We start from the raw sequence: 27,408 nt of genomic DNA, 5'->3' as shown, positions 1-27,408 counted from the left end.
CTATTATCCACTAAATGGCGTTCTTACCCAATTTATAAAAAACTAAAGCAAAAACTAATTTAATTAATTTTAAACTGATAATTGTTTTGAATCTGATCTCTTACAATATCCCTTTACGAAAATGCAATTATTTTTGCTGAAAATTTTGTATTTTGAAGAAACCTACCCATTTTTAAAAGATTATAAAAAGAGAACAAATAAAGATAGGATGAAATGTTTTTTTCCTGTTTTGTTTATTTGTTTGTTTGTTTGAAAGCAGAGGGTTTGTTCTTTCATTTGATATTTTTCTATGTTTCTATATTTATAGAATAACATTTCCCTAAAAAGGCATTTGGTGAAAATCACAATAAAAATAAAATAAAGGCTGGCATGGAATGAGTTAATTGCAACCTTGCCCTGCACATCTCCACTTTGTTTGCAAAATCCTTCAGAAATGAGATCAATTAAACATGAGGACTTTTACAAGGGATGATGTCCCATCCATATATACTAAAGTTTTAGTAACTGATTTATAAATCATCTTATTGCTTGGCAGGTAATGTAGGTGATTGTCCTCTCTGTGTTTATTGAAGGAGTGCACACACGCCACCTTGTGGAAATTTGTTTGCCCGGAAAAGAAGCCCAAAAGTATTTGGATACCACACACGTAGATAGGAATGTCCTGGCATGAGATGACAAAATAGTTAACCAAACGCAAAATAATAAAAGCATATAATAGACTACTAAGCAGTTTGACATATCAGAGACATGAATGTGAAAATTAATGTTTATAAAACATTAGTTAATATAGTTAAATGAATATAGTGAAATTAACCTTTGGTTACCTGATTTAACCCGAGAGGAACTGACTTACAGTAATACATCCAGAATGATCACATTGACATCAGAATTTGCCAAAAACATACAAATATGGCTCATTTACATTACATTTACATTTATTTAGCTAATGCTTTTATCCAAAGCAAATTACAAATGTGAAAGCATTTAACATTTGTCAGAGAAGCCATCAATAAGCATAAAATATTTTAAAAGATTTAGTTATCTAATGCAGTGAAATGTGCATTCCCAAAATCCCAACATCAACAGCCATCATTTCACTTTGCCATCGAGTTTACAGGTTAACTATAGACCCTGCTATGACCCACTTCTAGACAAAATAAACTTTGGTTACATGTCGTTTTTACCAAAATAACTTGCGAGATTTATGATATTCTATCATGTAAGCAAAGTCAACAGTGGCTTTATTTATTTATTTTTTAGCTTTGGTTAGACGTTTATTAAATTTTCACTGAAAGTCTAAAAGAACTACCTATCCGCCGATTCACAATTGTACATTTCCTTCGGTGTGTAAGTGTGTATTAGTACATGTTAACTATATGCAAAAGACAGGGATATCTGGAGCTATAAAAAAGTACAATATGTGGAAAGTAATGTGTTTATTTACCCATACGCAAACACATTGTATTATATCAAATACACAAAATAACCATGTTTTTTAGCAAAAAAAGTGCACTTTAACCTGGACTTCTTGGCTTTGGTTGGATGGCTATTAGGCGTCTTTCAAACTCAAACTTGCCAGGGTTGTAAGCAATATTTTCTGAGACACTGTACATCTGTCCAGAAAAAAAGTCAAAGGAAGTGATTTGATTTGATAGACTCATCCCAGGCACAGCCTTCCTCTCAAAAGCATCTTCCTCAATGACACGTGCCCACGGCGAGGCCTGGCGCCCGGACAGCAGGTGACAGCTACACACGCGACCGCCCGCCGTTGTCTCCAACATTCACTTCCCTGGAGCGACACACAAAAGAGAGGCACCTCATTCGGCGCCTGTCGAGGGGCGAGGATACACCATTGTTTGTATCTGGCCCTTATGAAACAATGGAGCCAAGGAGCGAGTGCATTTTCGAAAGCCTGCTAAAAATAGTTTGATGCACTGAGCATCATATATCTGGAGTGCATTGTGGGGTTGGGAGGGGATGAGGTTAGGCAGATCTGTAAACGCTTGTTCTTCAGATCCAGCATACCTCCGTGTCTAGAGTCCTGAGCTTCAAGCTTTCAGGGTGGGATTGGCCATTGAAGATCATTATATGGCTTGAGGGGTCAGGTCTGCTTGTGGATGTTGTTTCCTCATTTTTTTCACCTTCCAAGTTCAAGTATGCAGGAAGTTCTTTCGTCTGAATGCCTTCTGGACACGAGAGCACGTCTTGCAAATAAAACAGACCGGTCTGAGTTCGCGGTACAACCTTGCAACACCAGGAAACGTAATAAATCAAGTACCAGGCTGAAATTACAACATGCATAAGTTCAGGTTAAAGGTATACTAATGAGAAATACCCAGTTTGAGAGGATTTGTAAAGACCAGCATAAAATGGTGAGCTGATTTTAGTTGGTCTCCCAGCTTGGTTTAAGCTGGTTTTGCAGGTGTAGCAAGCTAGGTGTAGCTGTGTTTCGTCACTTTTTAAGCCAGCTGACCCACCAGCTTGACCAGCTTTGCCAGGCTGGGAGGACCAGCTTAAACCAGCTACTGCCACCTTAAACCAGCTAAAACCAGCTACCAGCTTATGCTGGTCTTAGCTGGACTTTTCAGAAGGGCCCAAGCAATTTTTAAATTTTAAGTATTTTTAGTCTTTAAACATGAAACTTTCAGCATTAGGGATTTGTATATTTAATGTAACCCTTACAGGATTAAAAAACGAAACTTAATTGTTGTATTTGAATGAATTTTCTTTCATTTAAGGCTTTTTGCATGACAAAAATGTAAAACGAAAATACAAAAATCTTTTGCGCTTTTTAAAAATTTCACGTATGCATGACAACGCTATAAAAAGATCCACATGTACATAAATACGCTGTATTACTTGTGCCAGGCCAGTAGATGCCGATGTTACTTTGTAAAAAAACACTATGTGCATACGCACACTTTACAGATCGATAAATACAAAAGAAATCAAGATGTTGAAAGCATGGAGCAGTTTTGTTTAGAAAGACGACGATGTAGGTTTATTAGGGCCAAAATTTTGGAATTAAGCATGATGTCACCTTTAACATTCAAGTTTTGGGGGTTTACACGCAGACAACAAGGCGTCGTTTTTCAAAATCTTGCACTTTGAAACTCAAAAGTTTGCATTTTCATGACCCTGAAACACCCTTTTCGTGTAAAGGAACAGCCAAACCGCGCAAAAACTTTGACATGTATATGGCCACTTAATTTATATCAGTTAATTTTTGTATTGAAGTCAAGTTTTGTATTGGTCATTGCCTCGTACCCGGCCAGTGACCAGGAGACATGAAACTGCAGGCATTTCACAAATACTGTTTTGTAAGGCAGTAAAACCATTTGGAGATGGTTTGTCTACTTAAAAATTATTGTAGCTCCAAAACAATCTCATGACAATATGTACCTATTTTGGATAATTCCTGACTGAATTTGTACTTGAATCTCATTTCTACATTTTTGTACAATCTGCTTTTGCACAACTGATGTTGGGGTTACGTTTGGGATTTCATTTGTGCCTGAATCACATGAAATCGCCCCTATGTAAAATAGGAACATTTGAGCTCACGTTGGTATGAACTGAAAAACACAAATAATAAATTGAACAAATAAATAGTAAATAAATAAATAAATAAATAGTAAATTGTACAAATAAATAGTAAATTGTACAAATAAATAGTAAATTGTACAAATAAATAAATAAATAAATAAATAAATAGTAAATAATAAATTGTAAATTGTAAAAATAAATAGTAAATAAATAAATTGTAAATTGTACAAATAAATAGTTGATAAATAAATAAATAGTAAATTGTACAAATAAAGAGTAAAAACTAAATAAATAGTAAATTGTACAAATAAATAATAAAAATAAATAAATAGGAAAACAAATAAATAGTGAAAAATAAATAAATAAGAAAACAAATATATTGTAAATTGTACAATTAAATAATAAAAAATACAAAAACAAATAAATAGTAAACTGTGCAAATAAATAGTAAAATAAATAAATATATAAATAAATAAATAACTATTTTATTAGCCACAATGACATAAATATTGTACAGTACATGCTTCTTTGAAATGTTTTAAGAATGTTATAAGCAATCAAATAACAGCTAAACATTGATCTGGTTTAAACTGGTTAAATTAAAAAGTCTCCCATATCCTATAAGCACATTGTGTGCGTGACAAAGAGAAAAGCACAAGTTCAGCACTGATCTGTCCTGTGAGTCATGCTGTGTTTGTATTGTGATATGAAATCATCGTCTGTACTGTTGATTGTTGATAATAAAGCTGTTTTTCTGACCCGCTGTTCAATTCTTCACATTCCAGAAGGGTTGAGGAAAAACTGACTTCTCTTAAATGGATCACATTACAGTCATTTCCTTCTGTTCCTAACATTTCCAGGTCAAACACATTCACAATAAAGACAGACTGGCGTTTCTGCCGGGGAGAGCAGAATTTATCTATGAACTCAAGGAAAAAAACAGGATATAGATGCCAAACCACTTTACTGAGGCACAGAAAAAAAACACACACGTGACAAATGAACTCAGAGTTACTTCATTTGACCAGCAAACACACACAGGCGCACACACACACACACACACACACACACACACACGGGCATAGGAAGTGTCCTTATGTCATTGTACACATTGCTCATCACAGTAACTTGTTTATCAACCAAATTTAATAATCATTTGAAATGAGGTTAATAATCAAATAAAACATAACTATTATTGTGGAAACATTCCTCTACACAGCACCTGTTTTAATGTCCAGGCATAGAAATGCTCAAACATCTATTTGTACCCCTGCAACCAATCCTGGACGAGCTAAAAAAAACGTGCATTATACAGAAGCCAATTGGACCGCTGCAGTGTTTGACAGCACAATGTACAACGGTATCCTGGAATAAAATAACAAAATAACACAATAACAAAACAGAGCGATAACCAGCAGGGAACTTTGACTCCCAGACGAACTGATTAAATTCCTCGTGTGTGACTCTATTGTATCATCTCGCTCCGCTTCCGCAGCTCTGCTGTTAAAGTAATGAGCATTGTGCTCGCTTAAAAGGTCCTCAGAGGTCCAAGCATCCAAATGGGCTTGAAGCTCTTCAACACAGGATACTTTATTGTGGGCCGTTTGTTGTTGAGGTTCATTCCGAGGGCTTTGATGTGCCCATAGGCGAATGAGGGCCGGGGAGTGACTAGGCTGATTTAAACAAAATGAGTCAATTGTTGGTGCTTTAGCTGAACTTTTTCTCTGTGTTACAGGAATGTGTCTGGGAATGACTCCAATTGTTAAGCTTCATCAGTTAGCCTTAAAAAACTTCTCATTGGTCAGTTGCGCCGTTCTCAGTATACATTATACGTTCAAAGGGGCTGTACCAGAGACCGCAAAATGTTGCCTTCTTCAAGGAGACCTAGTTTTGCCTGATAAGGTGTTTATATAATTGCAGGTACATTTGGTGTCCAAAGTCATTGTGGATCACGTTTCCAAGGTAGAGAAACAGTGTTGACAGTCATGTGTGTGTGTGTGTGTGTACCTGATAATTATCACGTTGTGGAGACCAAATGTCCCGACAAAGACAGGAATACCAGTACATTTTTTGACCTTGTGGGGACATTTTGAGGTCAAACTTATAAATCAAACTGAATGATGTCCTTGAAAATCTAAGGTTGCAGAAAGATCTTTATCTGCCTGTGCCAGTGACATACTGTCAACCCTGTTACTCTAACTTGGTAGTGGACACTGATTATTTGAACAACAGGAAAACACGATTTTCAGCTGTAAGATACTTCTTACTAAATTGACATTATTGTTATTGTCTGTAAAAACACTGTGTGATCCACGACTAAGGGGCAGTTTCCCAGACAAGGAAACTGACATTTAAGTAGTTTTTACAAGCAAATCTTACAAAAACAAATCTAGGGTGCATCTTGAGACAAAACATTGTCATTAATATATGTTAAGAGATAAGGCGTTTTTAAATTAAAGCAGCTTAAACATGCGCTTAAGTCTGGGACTAGGGTAAGCCCTGTCTGGAAAACTGCCCAAATAAGTACCAAATCTACAATCATTTGGAAAAAATAATGACTTTGGACAGCAAATGTACCTGCAATTATATAATCACACCCATGCTTGCGGAGAACCAATTCCACAATGCATTAAGAATACTGATGCTGAATGAATGAATAATAAACAATGAAATAATAAATGTTAAAGGGGACTTTTTAAAGATGTAAAATAAATCTTTGGTGTCCCCAGAGTACGTATGTGAAATTTTTGCTCAAAATATAGATAATTAATTAATTATAACATGTTAAAATTTCCACTTTGTGTTTTTGGGTCTGTCCTTTAAAATGCAAATGAGCTGATCTCTGCACTAAATGGCGGTGCTGTGGTTGGATAGTGCAGATTAAGGGGCGGCATTATCCCCTTCTGACATCACAAGGGGAACCAAATTTCAATGGCCTATTTTTCACATGCTTGCAGATAATGGTTTACCAAAACTAAGTTACTGGGTTGATCTTTTTCACATTTTCTAAGCACTCGGGACCCAATTATAGCCCTTAAACATGGAAAAAGTTTGATTTACATGATATACCCTTTAATGTTAATAATATATAATAATGAATATAAATGTTTGTTAAATTACTTACTTGACAAAAATAAAATTGTGCCAAACATATAAATAATTTTTTTATTTAAAAACTAAAATTTAAGTTTAAAAACATTTTTGAAGTTGATGAGAAAGCAGTCAAGAATAAATGTGCACTTATTCAATACTGTTTACAAAGCATTTATATAAAAAAGTTCATGGCTTTGTGTTACAGTAGGTACAGTAACTTAGTTTTCGGAGCACTGTTGCTCTTTTTTTGGGAATGAAGCAAGATTTGACTCGCTTTCATTGTTATCTAATCGCCTTGGATTAAAGCATCTAATGATTAGATGTAAATGTAAATGTAATGCATTTCCGGGTAAAACCTCAAGATGCTTTTGATAAAATAACAATTTCTGCAAACTCGAGACAAAAAGTGACTACATTGCAGATGATCAAATACTATTTAATAGAGATTTGATTTATTTTGGATGCTATAATTCTTATAGTTAAATGTGTGATATCCCATAGTTTGGTTTATTTTTAATCTAAAATGTAAAAAACGTAGAATTCCATAATAAAAAGTAAAAGCAGGGATTAAAAATGTGTGTGTGTGGAGGGGCACTAAACAATGGAGCTGAACTATGCTTCAACGTGAAATCTTTTCATATAAATTCTTAAATACTTATCCAACATATGTGTTGTGTGCTTAAATGCTCAAATTATAGCAAACCTTCGCTATTTCCTTTGCAAAAATTGGGCTGTATGGCACAATCACCATTCAAGTCCCATTTTAAATGATTTTTCCCATATTTAGTGCTAAGAACAGTGGCTCCAAAAATAATCCCCTGTCCCCCTCTGAGTGGCTCCAGGAGGGTGGCACCCTGTTTGCAGGTAGTACGAATGCTTTGGTTCTGCACGTCCACTCTTGTGTGGAGTGGGGAGGGAACACGTACCGGAAATGAGATGGTAGTCTCTGTCGAGACTAAATGAGCCATGCAGCAATGAGTCTGCTTCTAGTAACTTATAAAAAGAAACAAGTCTGACCTTAATTGTGATTTCAATGTGGCTATACAATTCAAGACATTGTGCCATTCGACGTGAATTTAGCAAAGGAAGACAAAACATTGAATGTCAGTCAAGATCATATTAAAATCAGACGCCCTTACAAAGTCAAAATTGAAAGAAATAGTTAATGATTAAACATTATTAAATAGTTTTCTTCAATTTTAACATTTATGCTTAAAACAGTTAACGGCATACAATTTAGATACTAAACAATATTACTTACAGCAAAAAGTTTTATAAGAGATGATAAAGTATAGCCTTTTGGAGCTGGGTTGTAAAAATGAATTTGTATAATTTTTTGTTTCATTATCTATCATGTTGCTGTTACTTGGCGGTGAGCTGGTTTTACATTTACAGTATGCGTTTGCCAGATGCTTTAATTCAAAGTGACTTACTGTACATGCAAGCTATATATACAGTACTTCATCATAATATCTTAACCAAGATTAAAAAATTAATCAAATGTTAATTGATTCACCGAAATCTTCACAGAAAAACAACATTTTAATGAAAGTGACAAAAGACCACAAGCCAACTTTAATTGTAAAACATTTTTATTTCAACTCACTGCAGGTGTTTGTCTTTACAGATGAGAATTTGTACAGAATTAGACACTTGGCATTATTTTTTTTTATAAAAGAACATATTATACAATATTTACACACGAGTAGCGGTTAAGAAGGATTGTCAGAAATCCGTTCACAAAAACATAGTCCAAGAGGAGTTGCATTAATGCATGCAATCGCTGGGGTACAGACGCGCAGGTTTAACCCTTTAATGAAGGAAGGGTATGCTTTATAAAATCATTGTATGTTAACAGAGAAAATATCTGATATCATGTCTCGCTCTGTATTGCAATATTCTCCATCTTAAGTTTTGCCAGCATCTCTAAAGATCTGAAACCATATTGATGATGTCATATAGTATAGCCTACACAAATTACACCAGCTGCTAAACTGCATTTACGGCCTTTAAAAACTGTGCAAACCAACAAAAAGCAAAATACGATAAATACATGTTTAAAAAAAGACAATTCAAAGTATTACACAAAATATTAAAGAGCTTAAAAACAACTTTTAAAGTTTCGAAATAAATGGTATTCAAGCTGCTCTTAGGCCAAGTTAGCAAAAAAGCCAAATCTGATAAAATAAAATCATTTCTATGAAAACTTGTTGAGATTCAAAGCAGTAAAAGTGTTAATGCACTCAAACACAACTACAACCAACACTGACATCATGCTTAAACACCATTCAAACATACAGTATATCTAAATTCATTCACAAATGCTATATTTATGACAAAACAAGAAACCAAAAGATTCAACTTCTTCATTATTCAAACGCAAATATGGTAACATATACCATAGGTATAAGGGTTATTTCTTATAATTTAATTGTAAAGTTTGTGCATATGAACACATGTTCTTGGCAAAGGTTAAGTCTACAGAAAACTTCATTAAATAAAGTGCTAAGAGAAAGCAAAAAATATAAACAAACAACAATTGTTAAAGAGAGAAAATCTACATATATAAAAGCACCATTCATTTTCTCTCTTTAACAGTGTTCATGTTTGTACCTTGGCAATAGTCAACAGAAACATATTAAAGAAAAAAAATCTTTAAAACATTCAACCAAAGTTCAAATACTTAGATGCCGAGAGGTTTTGTTGAAACAAGGTTAAAAGTGTGTTGAGAATTGAATATCATCGTATTATGTACTGCGTGTGATTCAATATTGTCAATAATCTTTTTAAAGTGGTATATGAAACAATAAGCAGTATTAAAAGATAAATATTTCAAACATGACAACACTATATAGTGGTGGTCAGTCATTATCTTGAAAATAAATGTGGTTATGTTGTACTGTTTATATAAATTTGTTTTAAAATGCATTCATTTTTTATCATTCCTGAATGCTGATTTTATTAAATATGAATCCTTCATTCACTGCAAATGAAAGATCACGTAATGACTGTACGATGCAGGTGCACACCGTAAGTACACTAGACCAGTGGTTTTCCAACTGGGGCCGCGAGACGGTGCCAGGGGGCCCCCAGTTTTATGACATTTTATAAAATACATTAATTTATCATGAATTCTGTGTAATTAAACCTAAAAAATAATAAGCCAACTAACCAACAGCACTACTAGGTATAATTTTATATGTTTTGTTTAATTAAAATATGACATTTTTGTCATAAATTTTCTTTTGGGGGGCCGCGAAAAAATGCACTGTACACAAGGGGGGCCGCACGCTGAAAAAGTTTGGGAACCACTGCACTAGACTGTATACAGCACATTTGAAATCTAGATCATTTGGGTTTTCAATACATAGCCTACACAATACTCGCATGCTGTCCATGATACATACTAGAGTAAATACTGCAAAATAATACAAGTAGCATTGTTGAATGTAAGTTGGAAAGCAGTCTTTGTAAAATGAAAAAAACCCAAAAAATAATTTTTAAAAATAAAAAATTAAAGTGACTTTTCTAAAAGTGAGTTTTGTGAGTCTTCATAAATAACACAACATATCTGCAGAAGTGTGCAGAGCAAAGCTACAATCATTTCTACATGAGACTCATTCACAGTACACTGGCGCCCTCTGCTGGCTCCTCTTATACTGCCAGAAAACCTATTAGTTAGTTGCATAAGAATGAAATTATCATCCAGCGTTCTCATAAATATGGTAACATCATTACATAATATCTGAAAATCGTTCACAGTATCAACAAAATTATAATAAAACCTGTTTTATACAGTAGGTCTTAAAACAGGTTCATGAATCAGTGCTAAGTGAAGTATGACAAACAAAAACACATAATATAAAAAGCTAAACAAGTGTTTAAAAAATGATATTCAATAAAAAAAGTACTGAACAAGAAGAGATAAGGTTTACTTTGGCTTAAAGAAACAGAGAAATCTGTTCATTTGTGCGTATCAGAGACTGAAATCCCTTAATGTGTTAAAATGACCTGCAGATGTTATTTGCATTGACACAACAGTCACACATGGCATCTGTAAACAGACATACTGTATGCATATAAAAGAAGCTGTTTTGTAATGCTTAACATAGAATTTTTTTGTTTACCTCGGGGACATTGATTCAGACTGCAAACATGCAATTAAATTGCAAGCCATACTTGCATAAAATACTAGAATTTAAAACCAAGTATGATTTAAACATGATTGTTTATCGGTTTCACACGATCTAATAGGTCTGTAAATTATATGTAGGGGATCCAATGCAAAAGCCACTAAATGCCTAAAAGTAAATACATTTTGCTTTTTATTTATAAATTATTTTACGCCAAGCGTATGAACGAACTGCATTTTTATCAAGTTTGAGTTTTTATCTGCCCCTTTTAAATGCCAGGTATAATCTGGCTTCATCATTGGCTGTTTTTAAACAATTTGCCGATGTCCGATAGTGGCAATCTGCCGATACTGATAATAGGCCAAAATATTGTTGCATCCTCAATATACAGTATATGTATATATACTTCATAGAAATCAGAATGAAATACGGTATATAAAAACTTTAAAAGCTGAAGTTTTAAAAAATCGAATTGTCTTGTCGAGCTCATTGAAAGTAGTTCAAAAAACAAAAGCAAACTAAAGCATAATTTGCTGCAAATATTAATGCCAGTGGCAGCCGTAAGGTAAAACACAGTGTTTATGTTGTCACATTTCACACTGTTCAACCAACACTCACAGATCTGATGCTGATACTGTTTTGGTAAAGTTTGGTATAAGGATCATGGATTGGGAATCTTACGAAAGGCAAATTATTGCGAGTGCAATCTTCACACATTTAAACTGTTGGCAAAGACACATTATTTTCTTATGGCCTCAGTGTAAACTTCTGCATTAGAAAGTTCAAGTACAATGTGTTTTTCCGGATATCCTAACATGTGTTTATGAGGCGTGACGCAACACCACTGCGGCTTTGAGCCCCATAGAGACGCACAGAAGTGTGCAGCAGAATCAGTTCAGGATGTATTGACAAATACTTGACTCATGAGAGACGTGCATCTCGTCTTTTAAGGCCTGAGGTTTAAAGTCCCCATATATGAGCAGTAATAGTATTGCCACAGTAATGTGGATTATACATAAAGACTCGAATTACTGTGTAGAGCAATCAAATTATGTACAGGCCATAATATAATGATATAAAACTACATTAACTAGGTTTAAAGAGACCAGATTAGTCTTAACGTCTTTTAATAAAAGGTCTGTGTTGTTAAGCAGCGCCCTGCCCCAGCATTCAGATCCATTAAAGCATATTAAACATCTTCCTCCATGTAAAAAATGTGCAAAGTGGAAAAAAATCACGATGTGATAACACTGTTAGACCAAAGTCAAAATCCATCCATACAAACAGGAATGTTTCAGGCCGCCCAAATGGTTAGGATAGATAGATAGATCCATCCATGTGATTATGGTTGCAGTATTTTTCCACTGTACTGCATTGCTACGACTCCAACATCAAGTGGTGGAAATAAAGCTGCAGCGTTTCATGTGCAAAAACAAAACAAAAACGTCATTGTAGTTCTCCATCAAGGCAATTGGCACGTTGATTGAGTTTCTGACAAAGGCTTATAAACAGCTTCATGCTGTTTTTGCATCTGATTTGAACCAATAGGGTTTAGGGTATACGAGTTACTCCTAAAGCTAATCCGATGCACCGCAGGACACACCCCTCTCTGGTTTAATGCCACTCACCTCGGCTCAACCCACTTTATCCTCATCCCGCCTCTTCTGTGAGCCGGTTGGCTGCGTTAGTGAGCGACTCTGTCCATTCAGAGCGTGGCCAGTATCCGTGAAAATGAAATTATGACGGTGAATGTGGTCTGGCCGACCCCGAAAACCAGAGCTTCTAATGGTGTCATGTCCTTCCCCGCCACACGATACACACCTGCGACTGCCGCACCTGAGAAATGACATCACATTAAAATTGCAGTTTTAATGCAACTTCAAAGGGCTCTAAACAATCCCAACCAAGGCATAAGGATCTTATCAAGTGAAATGATTGTGATTTTCACCCCCCCAAAAAAAATTTTTTTAAACTACTTTTAAAACACATCTTATCGTGCACTAGCCATGTGATGCGCCAGCGCGACCTTACGTATTACGCAATCACATCAAAAGATTACGATTAAAAAAAACAAAAAACATCTTGGATGACATGGGGTACAACAAACAAATGTCCATTGTCCATTTAGTCTTGGTTACATTATTAGATAAAGTTGAAACATGCACAATAACACCTTGTTGACACTTATTTACAAACCCTGCATCAAAAAATCTCCTATATGGGTGATTCTCACGAAACCATTGAAACACCACGGCACTAATGATTTTAGCTTTAAAATGTGTAATGTAGTAACATTAAAAAGCATCAGAATTAACACAATACTGTGTTCTACCTTGCACAATGTGTGATTTCAACATAAGAATTTATAATTGTAAATTTGATCTCATTTTCTGCTGAAGTTCTCATTACCGCAATGTGTCCGGCTGTGTTTGAACATGCGTTATGTTGTAATTTAATCAAATTAACACTAGATGTTTTGCTAGACTACTTTAGATGACAGAAAAAAAATATTTACTGAATATTCATGTATAATAATAATGAAGAAAATTAGGAAAATGATGTGTCCATGCCTGATGTTCTCATCCTCCGCAACACTTTTTGAAAACAGTTTAAGCACACGTACAGAATTTAAATAAAGTTTGATTTTGAGTGACCAAGCACATGGACCAGTTACTTCAAGATGGCTACCAGGTAAGATCATTTTTTTACAGTTAATTTGAAATATTGTCTTGTCAGAATGCTTACACAACATTTTGATTATCATTACCGCAACAGATGCTTATTAAATGTTAATTTAATTAATAGAAGCATAATACTTTGATTTTAAATGCATTTGCAGAATCTCCAAATTATGTTCTTTCAGGTTTGTCATGTCATTTTGAAAATATGTCAGTGTTGATGTTTTATGACTGTTGCGGTAATGAGATTTTCTAGGACACATTTTTTAAATTATGTTACAAAAAGTGTTAAATGATAAGTAAAAGTTTTTAAATTAATGTTCCCATTTACTCCAGACTTTGTTTTTCAAACTAAAGTAAATTTAAGCAATTTTTAAATTTTCATGCTTGACATTTTTAAAACCAAGTTTTCGTGAGAATCACCCATATATAGTATGCAAAAAATCTGTATGCATCTGTATCTGTATACTGTCAAATAATTTCGTACAATGGGAAAATAAATAGGTCAGATCAGAGGAAAGGTTATCTTTAAGCAAAAACGATGTCAATGTGTAGATGCTTAAGTTAACTAAAATGTAAATGAGAAACTGACTGGTGATAACTCCTCCTGTGAGCGATGCCAGGAAGCCCACACTGATCAGGACCACCGTGATCAATCGTCCTCTCTTATGACGCTGAAGCGTAACGCACATGAGCAGACCCACGGCGCTGTGGACGAACAGAGATGAGAACAGACACCAGAGAAACACCCAGTACCACATCTCTGCAAAGAAACAAAGAGAAATCAAAACCGACAGAGAGTTAGATTAAATCTAAAGACTGTGACACAACTTGAAAAATGTGTATCATCTTTTGTCTGTACTTTTTGGAAAGTAAATGCTTTTCTGTCCTAAGCCTGTCCTTACTAATAATGAAATCGATGTTTCGGTGTTCTTCTTAGGGAGTTCTGCTTTCTTGATCAAAGAGGAACTGCTTTGTGAGAACATCTTCACCCTTTATTTCACAGTGCCACACACTGAATAAAGGATTTGGCAGATGATTTAAATATAAGGTATACATTTTCTGATCAATATGTGTATTCCCGGGGTTAGAAACCATGGCCTTTTTGCGCTGCTTATGCAATGCTCTACCACTGAGCTATACAGGGTGTTACATCAACTATATGCATATTTTTACATTGATTATGTCAAAACTTAGCGTACTTCGTTACCAATTATTAGTAAAGGACTTGATTCCGACATATGATATGTGATCAAATCATAGTGTTGTAGTCCTCGAGAACGGTCTTGGTCTTAAGACCCAATTCAAGACCATTTTTTGAGGGTCTTGGTCTTATCTCGGCCTCGACTGTCTTTAGTCTCGCTCTTGCCTCAGACTTAGTGGTCTCGTGATTTTATTTCAAGATTTTTATTTTAATTGCTGGTGCATGGTCTGAATTGTGTGTTAACACCATTAATGTAATTGGATGTAAAACTTTTTGCTTTAAAAGCAATCACTGACTAATTTGTCTTTTAGTCCAAAAATAAATCTGTCAACAAATTAATACAAATGCCAACAATATCCATAATGTGATTCCATACATTTTTTAATGGTCTTGGCCGTGCCTTGGTTTAAGTTGTCTCGACAACAGCACTGCCAAAAAAAAATATACAATTTGAAAGATGAGAAAAACATAACTTTTCTGCATGTCCACTTCCAACAGTGTTAGCAAACACTGAAAATGACTATTAATTTTAAGTGACTGACAGTGTAAATGTGTTAGAAGAGGGTTATTTTCTAAAACTGCTAAAACCCACAAGCTCTTTAAAACAGCTGAACACTTAATATTTATAACAATGAACTTCCCTCACTGTCTGCTATCTCAATGACATACAAACTGTCTATTTACTTCCATTTATCTTTCACGATCTGTATAATGCAGTCATTTTGGACACGACTCAAGTGTCACATACTTCTGAGAAAAGTAAATGAACAGTTTGGGTCTGTTGATCCACCCTGTTAGGAATCAGTCAACTCTAGTAAATTCCTAAACATTGCAAATCCCTTTACACAACAGTTATTTAACCGCTGATGTCATGAGCTTTGTGAAATGCATTTACACGCAAATGAAAAAAGATTAAGAAATCATAAGCTCAGGCAGGCACATCTGCTGACAACAGCAATTTAACAAGGTAAAATGCATGGATCAAATAACTGCATACGTGCCCATTCTGCATAGTGCTGATTAAAGCACTTCCCCTTTAAATGTGTGAAAAGACATATATATATATATTCTGAACATGCAAGCGTGTGATACTGTTGCATGTGCCAAACATTACAAACAGAAAATGCAAGTATAATACATGTAATGCAAGATCCGGTCAATTAATTTATGCCGCTTCCTTTAATGTAAACCAGTCTAAGGAAGTACACACATATACACAATGTATTATTAAGCCATAAGCTCACATTTTAAGTAAGACGTAATGTCCAGACATAAAGGCTTTTGTGCTGGAAGTCTGTAAACAACACACACACACACACACACACACACACACACACACACACACACACACTAATATGTACGGGCAAACAGCAGAGAGAGAGAGAGAGGTCCATCAAACCATGTTATCAGTACACTGAGCCTGACAGCACAAAAGCGTCTGACAGCAGAGCCATGCTGTGCCAGGAACACTGCTGCAGTTCTTATGAGGTGGCACGGCCTACTGCATCAGCCAAAGCAGACAACACTTAACACAAAGATACTGTAGCACAGAAATACTGTAGCATAGTGATGCTTAAGCACATAGATACTGTACCATAGAGATACTGTACCACGGAGATAATGTAGCACAGACATACTGCAGCACGGAGACCCTTCAGCACAGAGACCCTTCACCACAGAGGCACTTCACCAAAGAGACCCTTCAGCACAGAGACAATTCAGCACAAAGACACTTCAGTACAGAGACACTTCAGCACATAGACAGTTCAGCACAGTGATGCTGTAGCACAGAAATGCTGTAGCACAGAGATACTTCAGCACATAGACACATAAATACTGTACCATATAGATACAGTAGCACAGAGACAATGTAGCACAGAGACAATGTAGCACAGAGACAATGTAACAGAGAGACAATGTAGCACAAAGACACTTCAGTACAGAGACAATTCAGCACAGAGACCCTTCAGCACAGAGACAATTTAGCACAGAGACAATTCAGCACAGAGAGAGACACTTCAGTACTGAGATACTGTAGCACAGAAATGCTGTAGTACAGAGGTACTTCAGCACAGAGACACTTAAGCACATAGACACTGTACCACAGAGATACTGTACCACAGAGATACTGTAGTAGAACAAAAACAATGTAGCACAGAGACACTTCAGTAGAGACAATTCAGCACAGAGATATTTCAGCACAGAGACACTTCAGCAAAGAGATACTGTAGCACAGAGATGCTTAAGCACATAGATACTGTACCACAGAGACACTGTAGAACAGAAACAATGCAGCACAGAGATATGGTAGGCACATCAGCACAGAGATACTGCATCACAGGGACACATCAGCACAGAGAGCACAGGGACACATCAGCACAGAGAAACTGTAGCACAGAGATAATGTAGCACAGGGACACATCAGCACAGACATAATGTAGCACAGGAAGGGACACATCAGTACAGAGATACTGTACCACAGAGACACATCAGCACAAAGATACTGTATCACAGGGACACTGTAGCACAGAGATACAGTAACTGAGAGACTTCAGAGACACTTCACCCGCAAAGACCATCAAAGCACAGACTTGCTTTGTTTTCTAATGCTTTCTAAACGTCTTTCATTAATGTACTACTGACCCACATTGACCCCAGGTAATATGATAGATTGATGCTTAGTCAACATTTTACTCACACAAAATCACATATTGTATCTACCAAAAGATGATAAAGATAATCACAAATAGTGTGAAACACACAACATCACATAAAATTACTAAACCATTTACTAAGAAGAAGTGATCAGAAGATCACGCAAAATGCTGTGTTTTTATATAACCTTATGGTAAACATTTTGTGTAAAATAAAACGGGAGGGTGTCAATGTAAAGAGTGAAAGGCCTGCATGTGCACGTGAAAGGCCTCTTCAAACATCATATGTCAACAACAACACAGACTAGAGAGGTTACAAAAAGCCCTTTTGTTTGCCTGTTAACACAATGTAGCATTCACAAAGACAAATGCTGTTCTTTAACATGTGCATGAGATGACACGCACAGCATCCATGAACCAAACTTATCTCATTCTAATTAAACCAACTTACAAATAAACAAACCTATAGTATCATTACAAACCTTAAGTGCTTTACGACCTCGTGACAACCACAAAATGATAAAAAACGAGAAGCAAAAGAGATAGCGATCAGAAAACAAGCAAACACAGAAGAAATGTTTATGTGGTCTAGAGAGCTGCTCTCTCATACAGTAGTCAAACTCTGTCACAGCGTGCTTTTCTTTCCCCACACAGGAAACATACAAAGATAACGCCAACTTCATCCATCAGAGCTGTAATGGGCGTTTCTCTAACACTAATTTTTTGTTTGTATAGCACTTTTCATACATAAAAAGCAGCTCAAAGTTCTTCACAAGTATTGGTTTCAAACAAAATCAGTATAAAAAAAATTCAAAAGCATGAAATAAAACATTCATACAATAGTTTCACACAATGTCAACTGTGCATAAGCAACTTTGAAATGATATTAAGCCACCTTATAATAGTTAAAATCATACCTATGATTTTCACCTGGTCAAATAAGTTATTACATGCAGTACATAGATGTCAAAGTATTTCAGTAACATTAAAGTTTCTTACACAATGCAGCATCAAACTACTAAGCTGGCAGAAGTCGGTCTTTGACAACAGAAGGAAATGAAATGACTAGATGATTTGGTTTCACTGACCAAAACCGGAAACAACATGACAAACTCTCATGTGAGAGTTTGTCATCATCTCATGTGTGCACTTATTCAGCTTTATTTCAGCACAGATGAAGAGATGTCTGCTCTCTGAACACAAGTTTATTACCGGCTGAGGCTTTTAAAGCGGATGTAGGGAGCGGCTATTTCCTTCAACTGCGAGGAAGTGACACCTTACACCATCTTCTCCAAGTTCAAGTCTTGTAAAGGCATACAGCAGCTTTTTGTTGAAAACATGTACATATTGTAAAAAGTTGAATTAACTTAAAAAACTACTTCAATTGGAAAAGTTTAACTTACTTTTAATTTAACTTCAGATGTTACCAATTGAAGTAACTTTTTAAGTTGAACTAAGAATATTGTCATGCAAGGATTGTCACATCAAACTGGGCGTAACGTGGCAATACTTCCTCAGTGATTTTCAGTAAACCATGTCTAAAATAGCCTGACACAATTAACTATATTTATATAAAAACTAGTTCTCACATGCTATTATAAATTCTGTCGAAAGGCAGACACAAAAATGCTTTCCAGGCTGGTTTTTGTGTTGCATCATGCCAGATGTCCACGAGAATAGATAAATTATAATCTCTGAAGGGAAAGATGAATGTGACACATTTTAAAACCTGTCTGTTCTCTGGAAACATAATATTTTATTCAGTCTACTACTAGCATCCGTAAACTTGCTGTGACTGAGTCCAGTAGTTAATCAAAACAACCATAATTTAAATACACAAACTAGCAGTGGCCACCGGTGACTTCTCTTCCGAGGATGCAATATGTGTTCGGAGTGTCGTGTGTTGCTCATCATGTCAAAATATGTGTTGTGTCATGTCAAAATACGTGCTTGCTGCACACGCACGAAATGGTTTATGATAAAAGAGACGCTTGAGTTTCAAAACCAGACTTTTGAAGACATTGGACACTGTTTCCAAAGTTGTTTATAGCCTTGACACTGAATAGATGCTTTTACACCAATAATGTTGACACAATGCTTGTGTTAAGGTTTTAACTCGAGCATGACAATACTGTATGTCACTTGAATTGTGTTGTTATGAGAGCAGTCCAAGTGTAAAATGCTCGAGATATCAGGCCCCCAAGCACAGCATCATGTGATGAACAATATGCTGTTGAAAATTACTACGGTTTACTCCGTATGCAAAGACTCAAGATTAACCAAAGATAAGTAATTACACGCTGCCTATAAAGGGTTCATACCAGGTGTAAACGCATTAGTGCACTGCGGTTAATAGTAAGCAAAGCTTTCATTTTTTAGTACACAGTTATTTAAACACTAAGACTTCTGTACGTAATGTATGCTATGGTATGAAATAATTACTATAATAAAGTTAAAACATTAACATGCTGACCCTTTATTGGAATACCATAATATTAATTTAATAATGTCTCATAGTTTCTGGACATGATAATGCATCTTTACACAGTCATGATAGTAACGTCATGATAGTTACAGTAATCATATATCACAGTAAATATTAAAGCATAATGTGACTCCAGCATACTAGTAGTATACTGCTTTACTATAACACGTTAAATTAAGCAACGCATGCACTACTGTACATTATGCATTAGTATGATGGTCTGTATTGTAGTAATGTAAAAAACTGTACAGTGTAATGTAAAATGTGACCTTCGGATACGCACAGCTGCGCGCGCGTCAGTGCGCGGACGCATGAAGCCATTCGGACTCCGGATCTGTCCTGGCGTGTGCACGTACCTGTGAAGTGCTGTAGGGTCGGTACCGTGCCCTGGACCCAGAGACTGAGCACTTGCTGCACCGACAGATTAATGGAGTAATCCTTATTCATGCTGCCGCCACGAGTCATCCTGCTCGGAGATCTCACTGAGGATGAGGAGGATGATGGAGGCATGAAGCCTCCTCACCGGTACCGGTGTCTAACGGGCTGGGTCCGTCTCATCAGCTGCTGCTCAGTGGCCATGATGGGTACGGCTGACACACACAGGAACACACACCGGCCACACCGGCGCTTCTGCATGGCTCTTAAAGGCGCAGTGCTCTCTTAAAGGGAGGTGAGCGGGTGCGTTTATATTTTGACCGATAATGCACTTTATGAATGAAAATGAATTAGGATATCGATGATGACAGACTTAGATTAATATGTGTGTTACATAATTACTTAAATTTATTTTATTTTAAATTCGTTTATTTTTTTATTTTTGTTATTTATAAAGAAATAAAAAATAGTGATGGAAAAATGATGATGGTAGGCTTATATTCACTGGCATAAATTCACAGATATTCACTGTATTAATGTAACGTATAAATTATTTTATATTATATTACTTAATTTATTTATACTTTATTTGTACGTTTATTATTTTATTTATTTATTTGTATTATTTTTTGTACTAATACTACTATCACTACTATTACGTAAATATTTTTCGAGTATGTATTTGAAGTGAATCGTAAAAAGCGTTTGGTTATTAAAGTTCCAATGAATTCAAAAGTAACTTTCCTTTTTTTATGTAATATTGCAGTGAACAATTTATCTCCATAAGTCGTTGTTTTCTTTTTATTTATTTGCGCTTATAAACTTCAAATCAAAATCTGAAAATGTACTTCCGCCCTCTTGTGGGAACATTCTCTGATGAGGTCAGTTAAGGGCGATATATAGTCGTGCTGTAGGTTCTACGCCGTAGGCTATCCGTAGCCTGTGCGTAGCTCTGCGTAGCCTGATGCGCACCTCGCAAAATTTTTAGCAGCGCGTCAGTTCTACGCGGACCGCAAGCGCTGTGATTGGTCCACCAGAACCCCTCCCGTCAGGTAAAAAAAAACTGCGTCATATGTATTTCCGTTTGCGACGGTGAAAACAATGGCCAAGTCAGGCCCGGATTGGCCATAGGGAGAACCGGGAGGATTCCCGGTGGGCCGGTCTGTTTTTTTGGCCACGAGGGCCGGTGTTGTCATGCCACCGGGATGAAGCGTATTTGCGGGTGAGAGATGTCCCTGCCGCTTTACGCACAAGTTGATTGTGTCCCGAGTCCCGACCACTTATTGGAAGAATTCTTGCATTAGGGTTCATTGACATCTAAAACGCATGGGAAACGCAGGACGTGCCGCTGTCTTCTGGTTTTCAAAGCGCTTACTTGAACACGAGTTTTGTTTCAGACGCGTCTATATTGATTGCGCTTGCCGGCCGCTCGTCTATATTTAAAATAAACTTGAGCGCGTCTTTTGAGTGCGCTTGCCGGCCGCGCGTCTATTATATTTAAAATAAACTTGAGCGCGTCTTTTGAGTGCGCTTGCCGGCCGCGCGTCTATATTTTAAATAAACTTGAGCGCGTCTTTTGAGTGCGCTTGCCGGCCGCGCGTCTATTATAGGCCTATTTTAAATAAACTTGAGCGCGTCTTAATACAAACGGGCTGGCCTCTAAACGTATTTTTTTTTATCCAAGTCATAGATGAATTCTCTATGAATAGTCATTATTCATCGTTTATTGCAAGAGGAACAAAAATCTATTTGATGTAAAACTCATTAGTTTCAAAAGTATATCCATGATGTTTTCTTTTTTTTTAACACAATGTAGGCCTACGTTATTTAGCAATATACATGATCTAAGTACTAAAAAAAAGATACAGATTATTTCCATTTGTTTCCAATGCATAGGCCTACTTGATAAATCTTGCTTGTGTATTGTATATCAGGGGTTTCCAAACGTTATCAACCCAACAGTTAATCTCAAGACTCACCATTTTTTAGAAATAGAAATATAGAGGAAAATACAAACACATTTGTTTCCTTTAGTTTTTGAATAAGTTTACTTTAGTAATATTATGGTCTTATGGTAGGGCTGCATAATTATGGCAAAAATTATAATTGTTTACTGCATTTGCACGGAATATGAAATTATATATTTGAAAAATACAGTGAATTGCAAGGCTGCAGAGAACAGTGCACTACTGCAGACTTATACTACTGAGGGTTTAAAGATATTATTTTAATAGTCAGTCGTGAACTAAAGTGGGCCGGTCTAAGGCATGAAACTCCAGGGCTGAAAATGAGTCCCACTCCGGCCCTGGGCCAAGTTGAGAAGTGATTTAACTCAAACTGCAACAAAAGTCGCTGTTTACATCCATCATTGCTGGTCTTCTCAAATTATACACAACAAGTTGCTGTTTCTTCTTCGTTTGTGGCTTAACTTGCAAAGCTTCTTCTTCTTTGGCTTTCGCGCTGCTACTGTGGTTACACGCGTGGTTACTGCCTACCAGTGTTTGCACGTCGACGCAGACGACGGCGCAAAAGTATAAATGAATACCAACGCGGAACCTACGTCGTCGCGGCTACGCCGTAGGACCTACGCACGACTATATCGAGCCCTTTAGACGTCTAATTAGGCGAGAGCATCTTTTAACTCCGCCCCCTCCAACTGTCAAGCCCTGTCCCAAATGGCACACTCCAGATTTGTGGACTTCCTTAGAGTCCACACTTTGATGACATCATGTAGTGCAGACCTTAGGGACCCTTGACGCGAGTCCACGAGGATGCACCAGAGTCGTATTTTGAGACAGACTGAAGCCTCACACCAGAAATAGGAAGAAAAGTGTTGTTGTTGTTGTTTCAGACTCCTACCATCCGTCATCTGATTGCTCTTTCGCAAGAACTTCTGGGTTGGTAAAATGTGTGGAGCCTGCAGCAGGGTGCAAGGGGGGCGCTGATGCACACACTTCGGAGTGTAAAAGGACCTTCGTCTGCTGCCAGTTCCTACTTTTTCTTATCCAATCAAAGCACAGTGGAAAACACAAACAAATGCCCACTATTTTCCTCATATGATTTTCTGCTTTACTTGGAAATACGTCACAATTTGAAAGTAAAGTCGATCGCGACATTCGTATCATGGGGACTTTAAAAGAACCATAATGAAACCCCGCCTCTAACCACGCCCCTCTCCCCAACATCAGAGGGTCAAATGCAAATCGTACAAAAATGTACAAATATGGTCGTTTGATTTAATATGAAAGAACCAAATAATAAAATACAAAATGAATTGTACTGAGATTGTGTTGACTATTACTACTACTGCTACTACTACTAATAATCACCATCATAGACTTCAATTGACTAAAGTATCATTGAAATGTTTCACTGCTAAAATTCCAATAAAAAGTTTTACTACTGTAGTCTCTCCTGTTATTGCCCATGAGACTGTGCTTTGCTGTTCGGGAAATTTCCTGTAAAGTATTGTTCTGGCAGATCAATTTTAAGAGACATCTGACAAAGTTTTAAATATAGATTATCCAGAAATTGATATTTATGAACTAATATCAATATTTTCTGAAAAAGCTTTCCTCTGCTCCTGGCAGTCTACAAAATGTACATGTTTTCCTATTCAAATTAAAGTGAATGTGCCAAAATATCAACATATAAGATCCAGCATCATTTATATATCATGTTTATATATTATACCAAACATATACATGAACACAAAGACACATATCTCTCTGTTAGTGCATCCTTTTGATTGTAAACTTCCTGAATCTCAGAACAGGTTTACTGGATGTAAACTCATGAGAATTTCAATAGAACAGTGACACACACCCTTATCATTTTACACTATTTACCCATCTGATATTTGAGCCTACGCTTCTTGTATTCGCTTACAAACCCAAACCTCCAAGCTTTTCATTGTTAACAGTCTATTGTTAGATATATCAAATAATCCCCAAATCACAGGTCACGTGAGGAGGACGTTACACTGAAGGAATAAAGGATGAAATGGTTTAAAGAAAACCCTAATCGGAGATAGCAAAGGCCCTTTTGAGTGACATTTAACTCTTTTGTGAAGAAACCCCAGCTCTTCTAAAAGGGCAAAGAGTTTGTTTCCTAAAAACAGAAGGGTAACATTTAGTTCCCATGGCATTGGAGACCTTAAACATCACAGTTATATGGGACAATGCCACTTTAAACAATAACTTAAAAGAACATAAGGGTGAATGTAGCAAATATAGTTTTGAACAGCAAAATAAAGTGCAGAACATAAAGGAAGTAATAATGCGTTTATTAATTAGACTGTAATTTGGTTTAGGCATTGTTCGAATTATGTCAAAAGATTATGGGGGTCCCCTAATCCCCCCAACCAGAAATTCATTTAGTATTTTAATTTAATAAAAACCAGGGGACCCCCTAATTTATCTTTTCGTGCTTTATAGGGGGTCCCTCGATGCTTATAGGAGGTCCAGGGCCACCCCAGCCCCCCCTCAATTTGAACACTGGGTTAGGGCTTAAAATCCGCAAGATTTGCATATCACAAACACATCACAAACACATCTCCTTGTGTTTGCTTTTGTCTTGAATTTAATGAGGTTTGTTGTCTGAAAAGAAATGTATGGAAAATTCAACGTAGGACAACAAATAATTTGCACATTGACCACAAGGTGGTGCTGTAAGCCTGTTGTACTACATGAGCTAGTAATTCCCACTTCTTTTTTTCTTTCTGAGATGTAGTTAGGTTGCATATACTGTATTTGCATAGGTTTCCCATAAGAAATCTGAGAACTGTTCTGTAAAAGGAAGGTATTTTTTTGTGCAACGTGAGAGCTCATAGTCTGTCTGATAAGCGTATCAGATCCTGTCATCAGAATCGCTCCAGGTGTGTGCATATGAATCCGAAAGACTTCTTGCAGGCCTTCTTGAATCGGTATGCGTGCGTCACTTGTTTATACTGTGTAACCCAATCCGAAGGGAGTTCTCGTTCTATTCTTGTTTCTGTATTCATTGTCCTCAGCTCTTTCTCTCATTCATCCCTTCAGGTGACTCATCCGAATATCCCAGTTGTCAATGTGACCCGACTCTATGGCCTGATCGTGCCCCAGCCTGAGTCAGAACCACAAAACGCAACACTACACCACGGCCCTATTCATCACTCCAAACCATCTCTTTCATTTTTCTGTGGGTCGATGGTTTGTTGTCACACACTCGAGTTAAACCTAATGAAGTGAAGACCAGTAGCCATGCACGTGAGACTTCAAAGCTTCATTGCTTTTTTATACACAGCGGTGGTCTGACAAAGACAACGATAGAAAAGATTGACTGTGGAAAAAGTTCAAAGGGAAAAGCAGATTTCACCTGAGGTTGTTTTTAACAATAACAGGTAGTTCAAGCTGATGTGAGACTTAACCTTGTTTCACCCGGGTGCTAATCGGTTGTAAGATCGTTGGCATCAAATAAAATTTGTCTTAGTTCATACAGCTGCAGTGAGATACTTGTCTGTACCTGCATGGACTAAAACATATCCTAGGGCGATGGAAAGCACACCCTGGGATTTTCAGACTCATTTTTCATGGATTAGTCCTTTGCATACAAATCATAATACAGTAACTTAAATACGACTCATACAATTACGTTTGCTAAATATAGTTTAAAGCATTAACCAAACACATGTTAAATATACTTCACTGTTATAGACACTTGCAATTATACACCTCATAATGACAACTGACTAATGAGTAAAATTATAGTCTAGCAATGATCTTATTGTTTATGAGAGGGTCTATGACATCAAACGGATCCTCATGTCAATCAACAGTCACTTCACAGGAATCTACAGGCTTCCTAGATTTAAAAAAAGGTGGGATGCCGAGATTTTGTGTGAAGTTCTGGGAATGCCTCATTCATTACAATGACACATATGTGTTAGTTTGAGTAATGCCTATCATGTTCGTGTTTCGACGTGAATGTGTAGGACCACTTCACGTTGACCCAAAGGTCCTGAGGGTATGGATTTTCAAACGCAGAAATCCCCTCGATGACTAAGGCATGCACGCTGTACACGTTTTACATTGGAAGATACAGACATCCTCTCTTCCTTTAAATCATAATGTTTGATCTTGCGTTATCTCAACCTTTATGTAGTTGACGTAATTGCCGAGGGTAAGAAACAACGCATATCTAAGTTAAACATCAAAGCTCTCTTTATGTTGATCTATGTTTTGGCTTTAAATGCTGAATTCAGAGTCTTTATCACAGTTAAAACTTTCAAGAAACATACAATTAAAACGAGACTTTTATACTAAAAATGGAGTGCGCTGCTGTGATGTACACTTAAAAAAAATAAAGGTCCCTTGTTGGGCTGTATGGTTTTATGAAGGATCTTCAACATCCACAGAGCCTTTCTGATTTTCAGACTATAAAAAATGTGAGAAAGAAATTATTCGACTGAAAGGTTCTTCGGAGAACCAAAAATATATTTTTTCCATGGCATTGTTGTATATTTGTTTTTAAAAGCGTAGAGGAACCTGACCACACAGGTCACGCCTGACTGAAATATTGTCAGCTTTGGTTCCTCTCATCTCTGCTGGGATTAAAGGCAGGTTTCAAAGACATTTGTGCAAACAAAAGTGCATCTGATTCTGTCGACCGGAGGGTGAAATTGGGCCGTATCATTTCAAATAACCTATTATTTATCTGATGAAACTCTTTCATGCAAAATAGAGAAGGATGTCGTGATAGTGGCCACAAGATCACGCTATGTGAATATCCCACAGAAAGTATGACCCACAAAAAATATATTCCACCGGTTATCACATAATAGCTAAATAGTTAAAACATAACGCAGAAGGGGTTTAACATGCTGTGTCTTTAGTAACCCATCTAGAAGATGTTTTGCCTGGTTAGGGTCATGAGGCTTAGTGGTCGTCTGGCGGTTCATTGGGACGCTGTCATGAATGTTGCGGCTGTGATCCCAGATCACACATCCCACTTCCTACATGTGCCTGCAGGCTAAATAGCATAACCACAGACATCGACTGTTATCTTAAGATCACGTAAAGTCTCATGACAGAATCATCTGCTTATTTTGAGTCATGAATTATTTTATGCCATCACACTTTTATTTTTTTTTTAACTGCTTTGTTGAACTATGGCTGTCTGATGAGACTGATGTAATGTCTCCCGAGAAATAATATAAAGAAACAAATTGTCCTTTGAAATATATTTTGCTAATGTTAAGCCCACT

The 27,408-nt window shown here is 36.6% G+C and overlaps 1 protein-coding gene and 1 long non-coding RNA gene across 3 annotated transcripts; one reads left to right on the top strand and one right to left on the bottom strand.

The window, feature by feature from the left end:
• Window positions 1–9,581: 9,581 nt before the first annotated feature.
• Window positions 9,582–20,453, bottom strand: tmem170b (transmembrane protein 170B). Of its 2 annotated transcripts, XR_008648079.2 has the most exons (4): window positions 20,150–20,453; window positions 14,043–14,213; window positions 12,401–12,608; window positions 9,582–12,182 (listed from the first exon to the last, which is right to left on the bottom strand). XR_008648079.2 is itself a non-coding variant. In XM_055219378.2 (3 exons), exons 1-3 carry the CDS (start codon window positions 20,301–20,303, stop codon window positions 12,478–12,480), a joined length of 456 nt encoding a protein of 151 aa, XP_055075353.1. In that variant the 5' UTR covers window positions 20,304–20,453; the 3' UTR covers window positions 9,582–12,477. The 2 variants fall into 2 exon arrangements, 1 of the variants encoding a protein (XP_055075353.1); XM_055219378.2 differs by having other exon boundaries at window positions 9,582–12,608.
• A 4,295-nt stretch (window positions 20,454–24,748) lies between these two features.
• On the top strand, window positions 24,749–25,728 carry LOC129454800 (uncharacterized). The gene is made up of 2 exons (XR_008648077.2): window positions 24,749–25,092; window positions 25,205–25,728. It is a non-coding gene; the product is annotated as an uncharacterized lncRNA (long non-coding RNA).
• Window positions 25,729–27,408: the final 1,680 nt, after the last annotated feature.

Source organism: Misgurnus anguillicaudatus, chromosome 20, assembly GCF_027580225.2.
Source record: "Misgurnus anguillicaudatus chromosome 20, ASM2758022v2, whole genome shotgun sequence".
In the NCBI taxonomy this organism is placed as follows: domain Eukaryota; kingdom Metazoa; phylum Chordata; class Actinopteri; order Cypriniformes; family Cobitidae; genus Misgurnus; species Misgurnus anguillicaudatus.
Note: the sequence above shows the minus strand (reverse complement) of the source record. Positions and strands in the feature narration are given on the sequence as shown.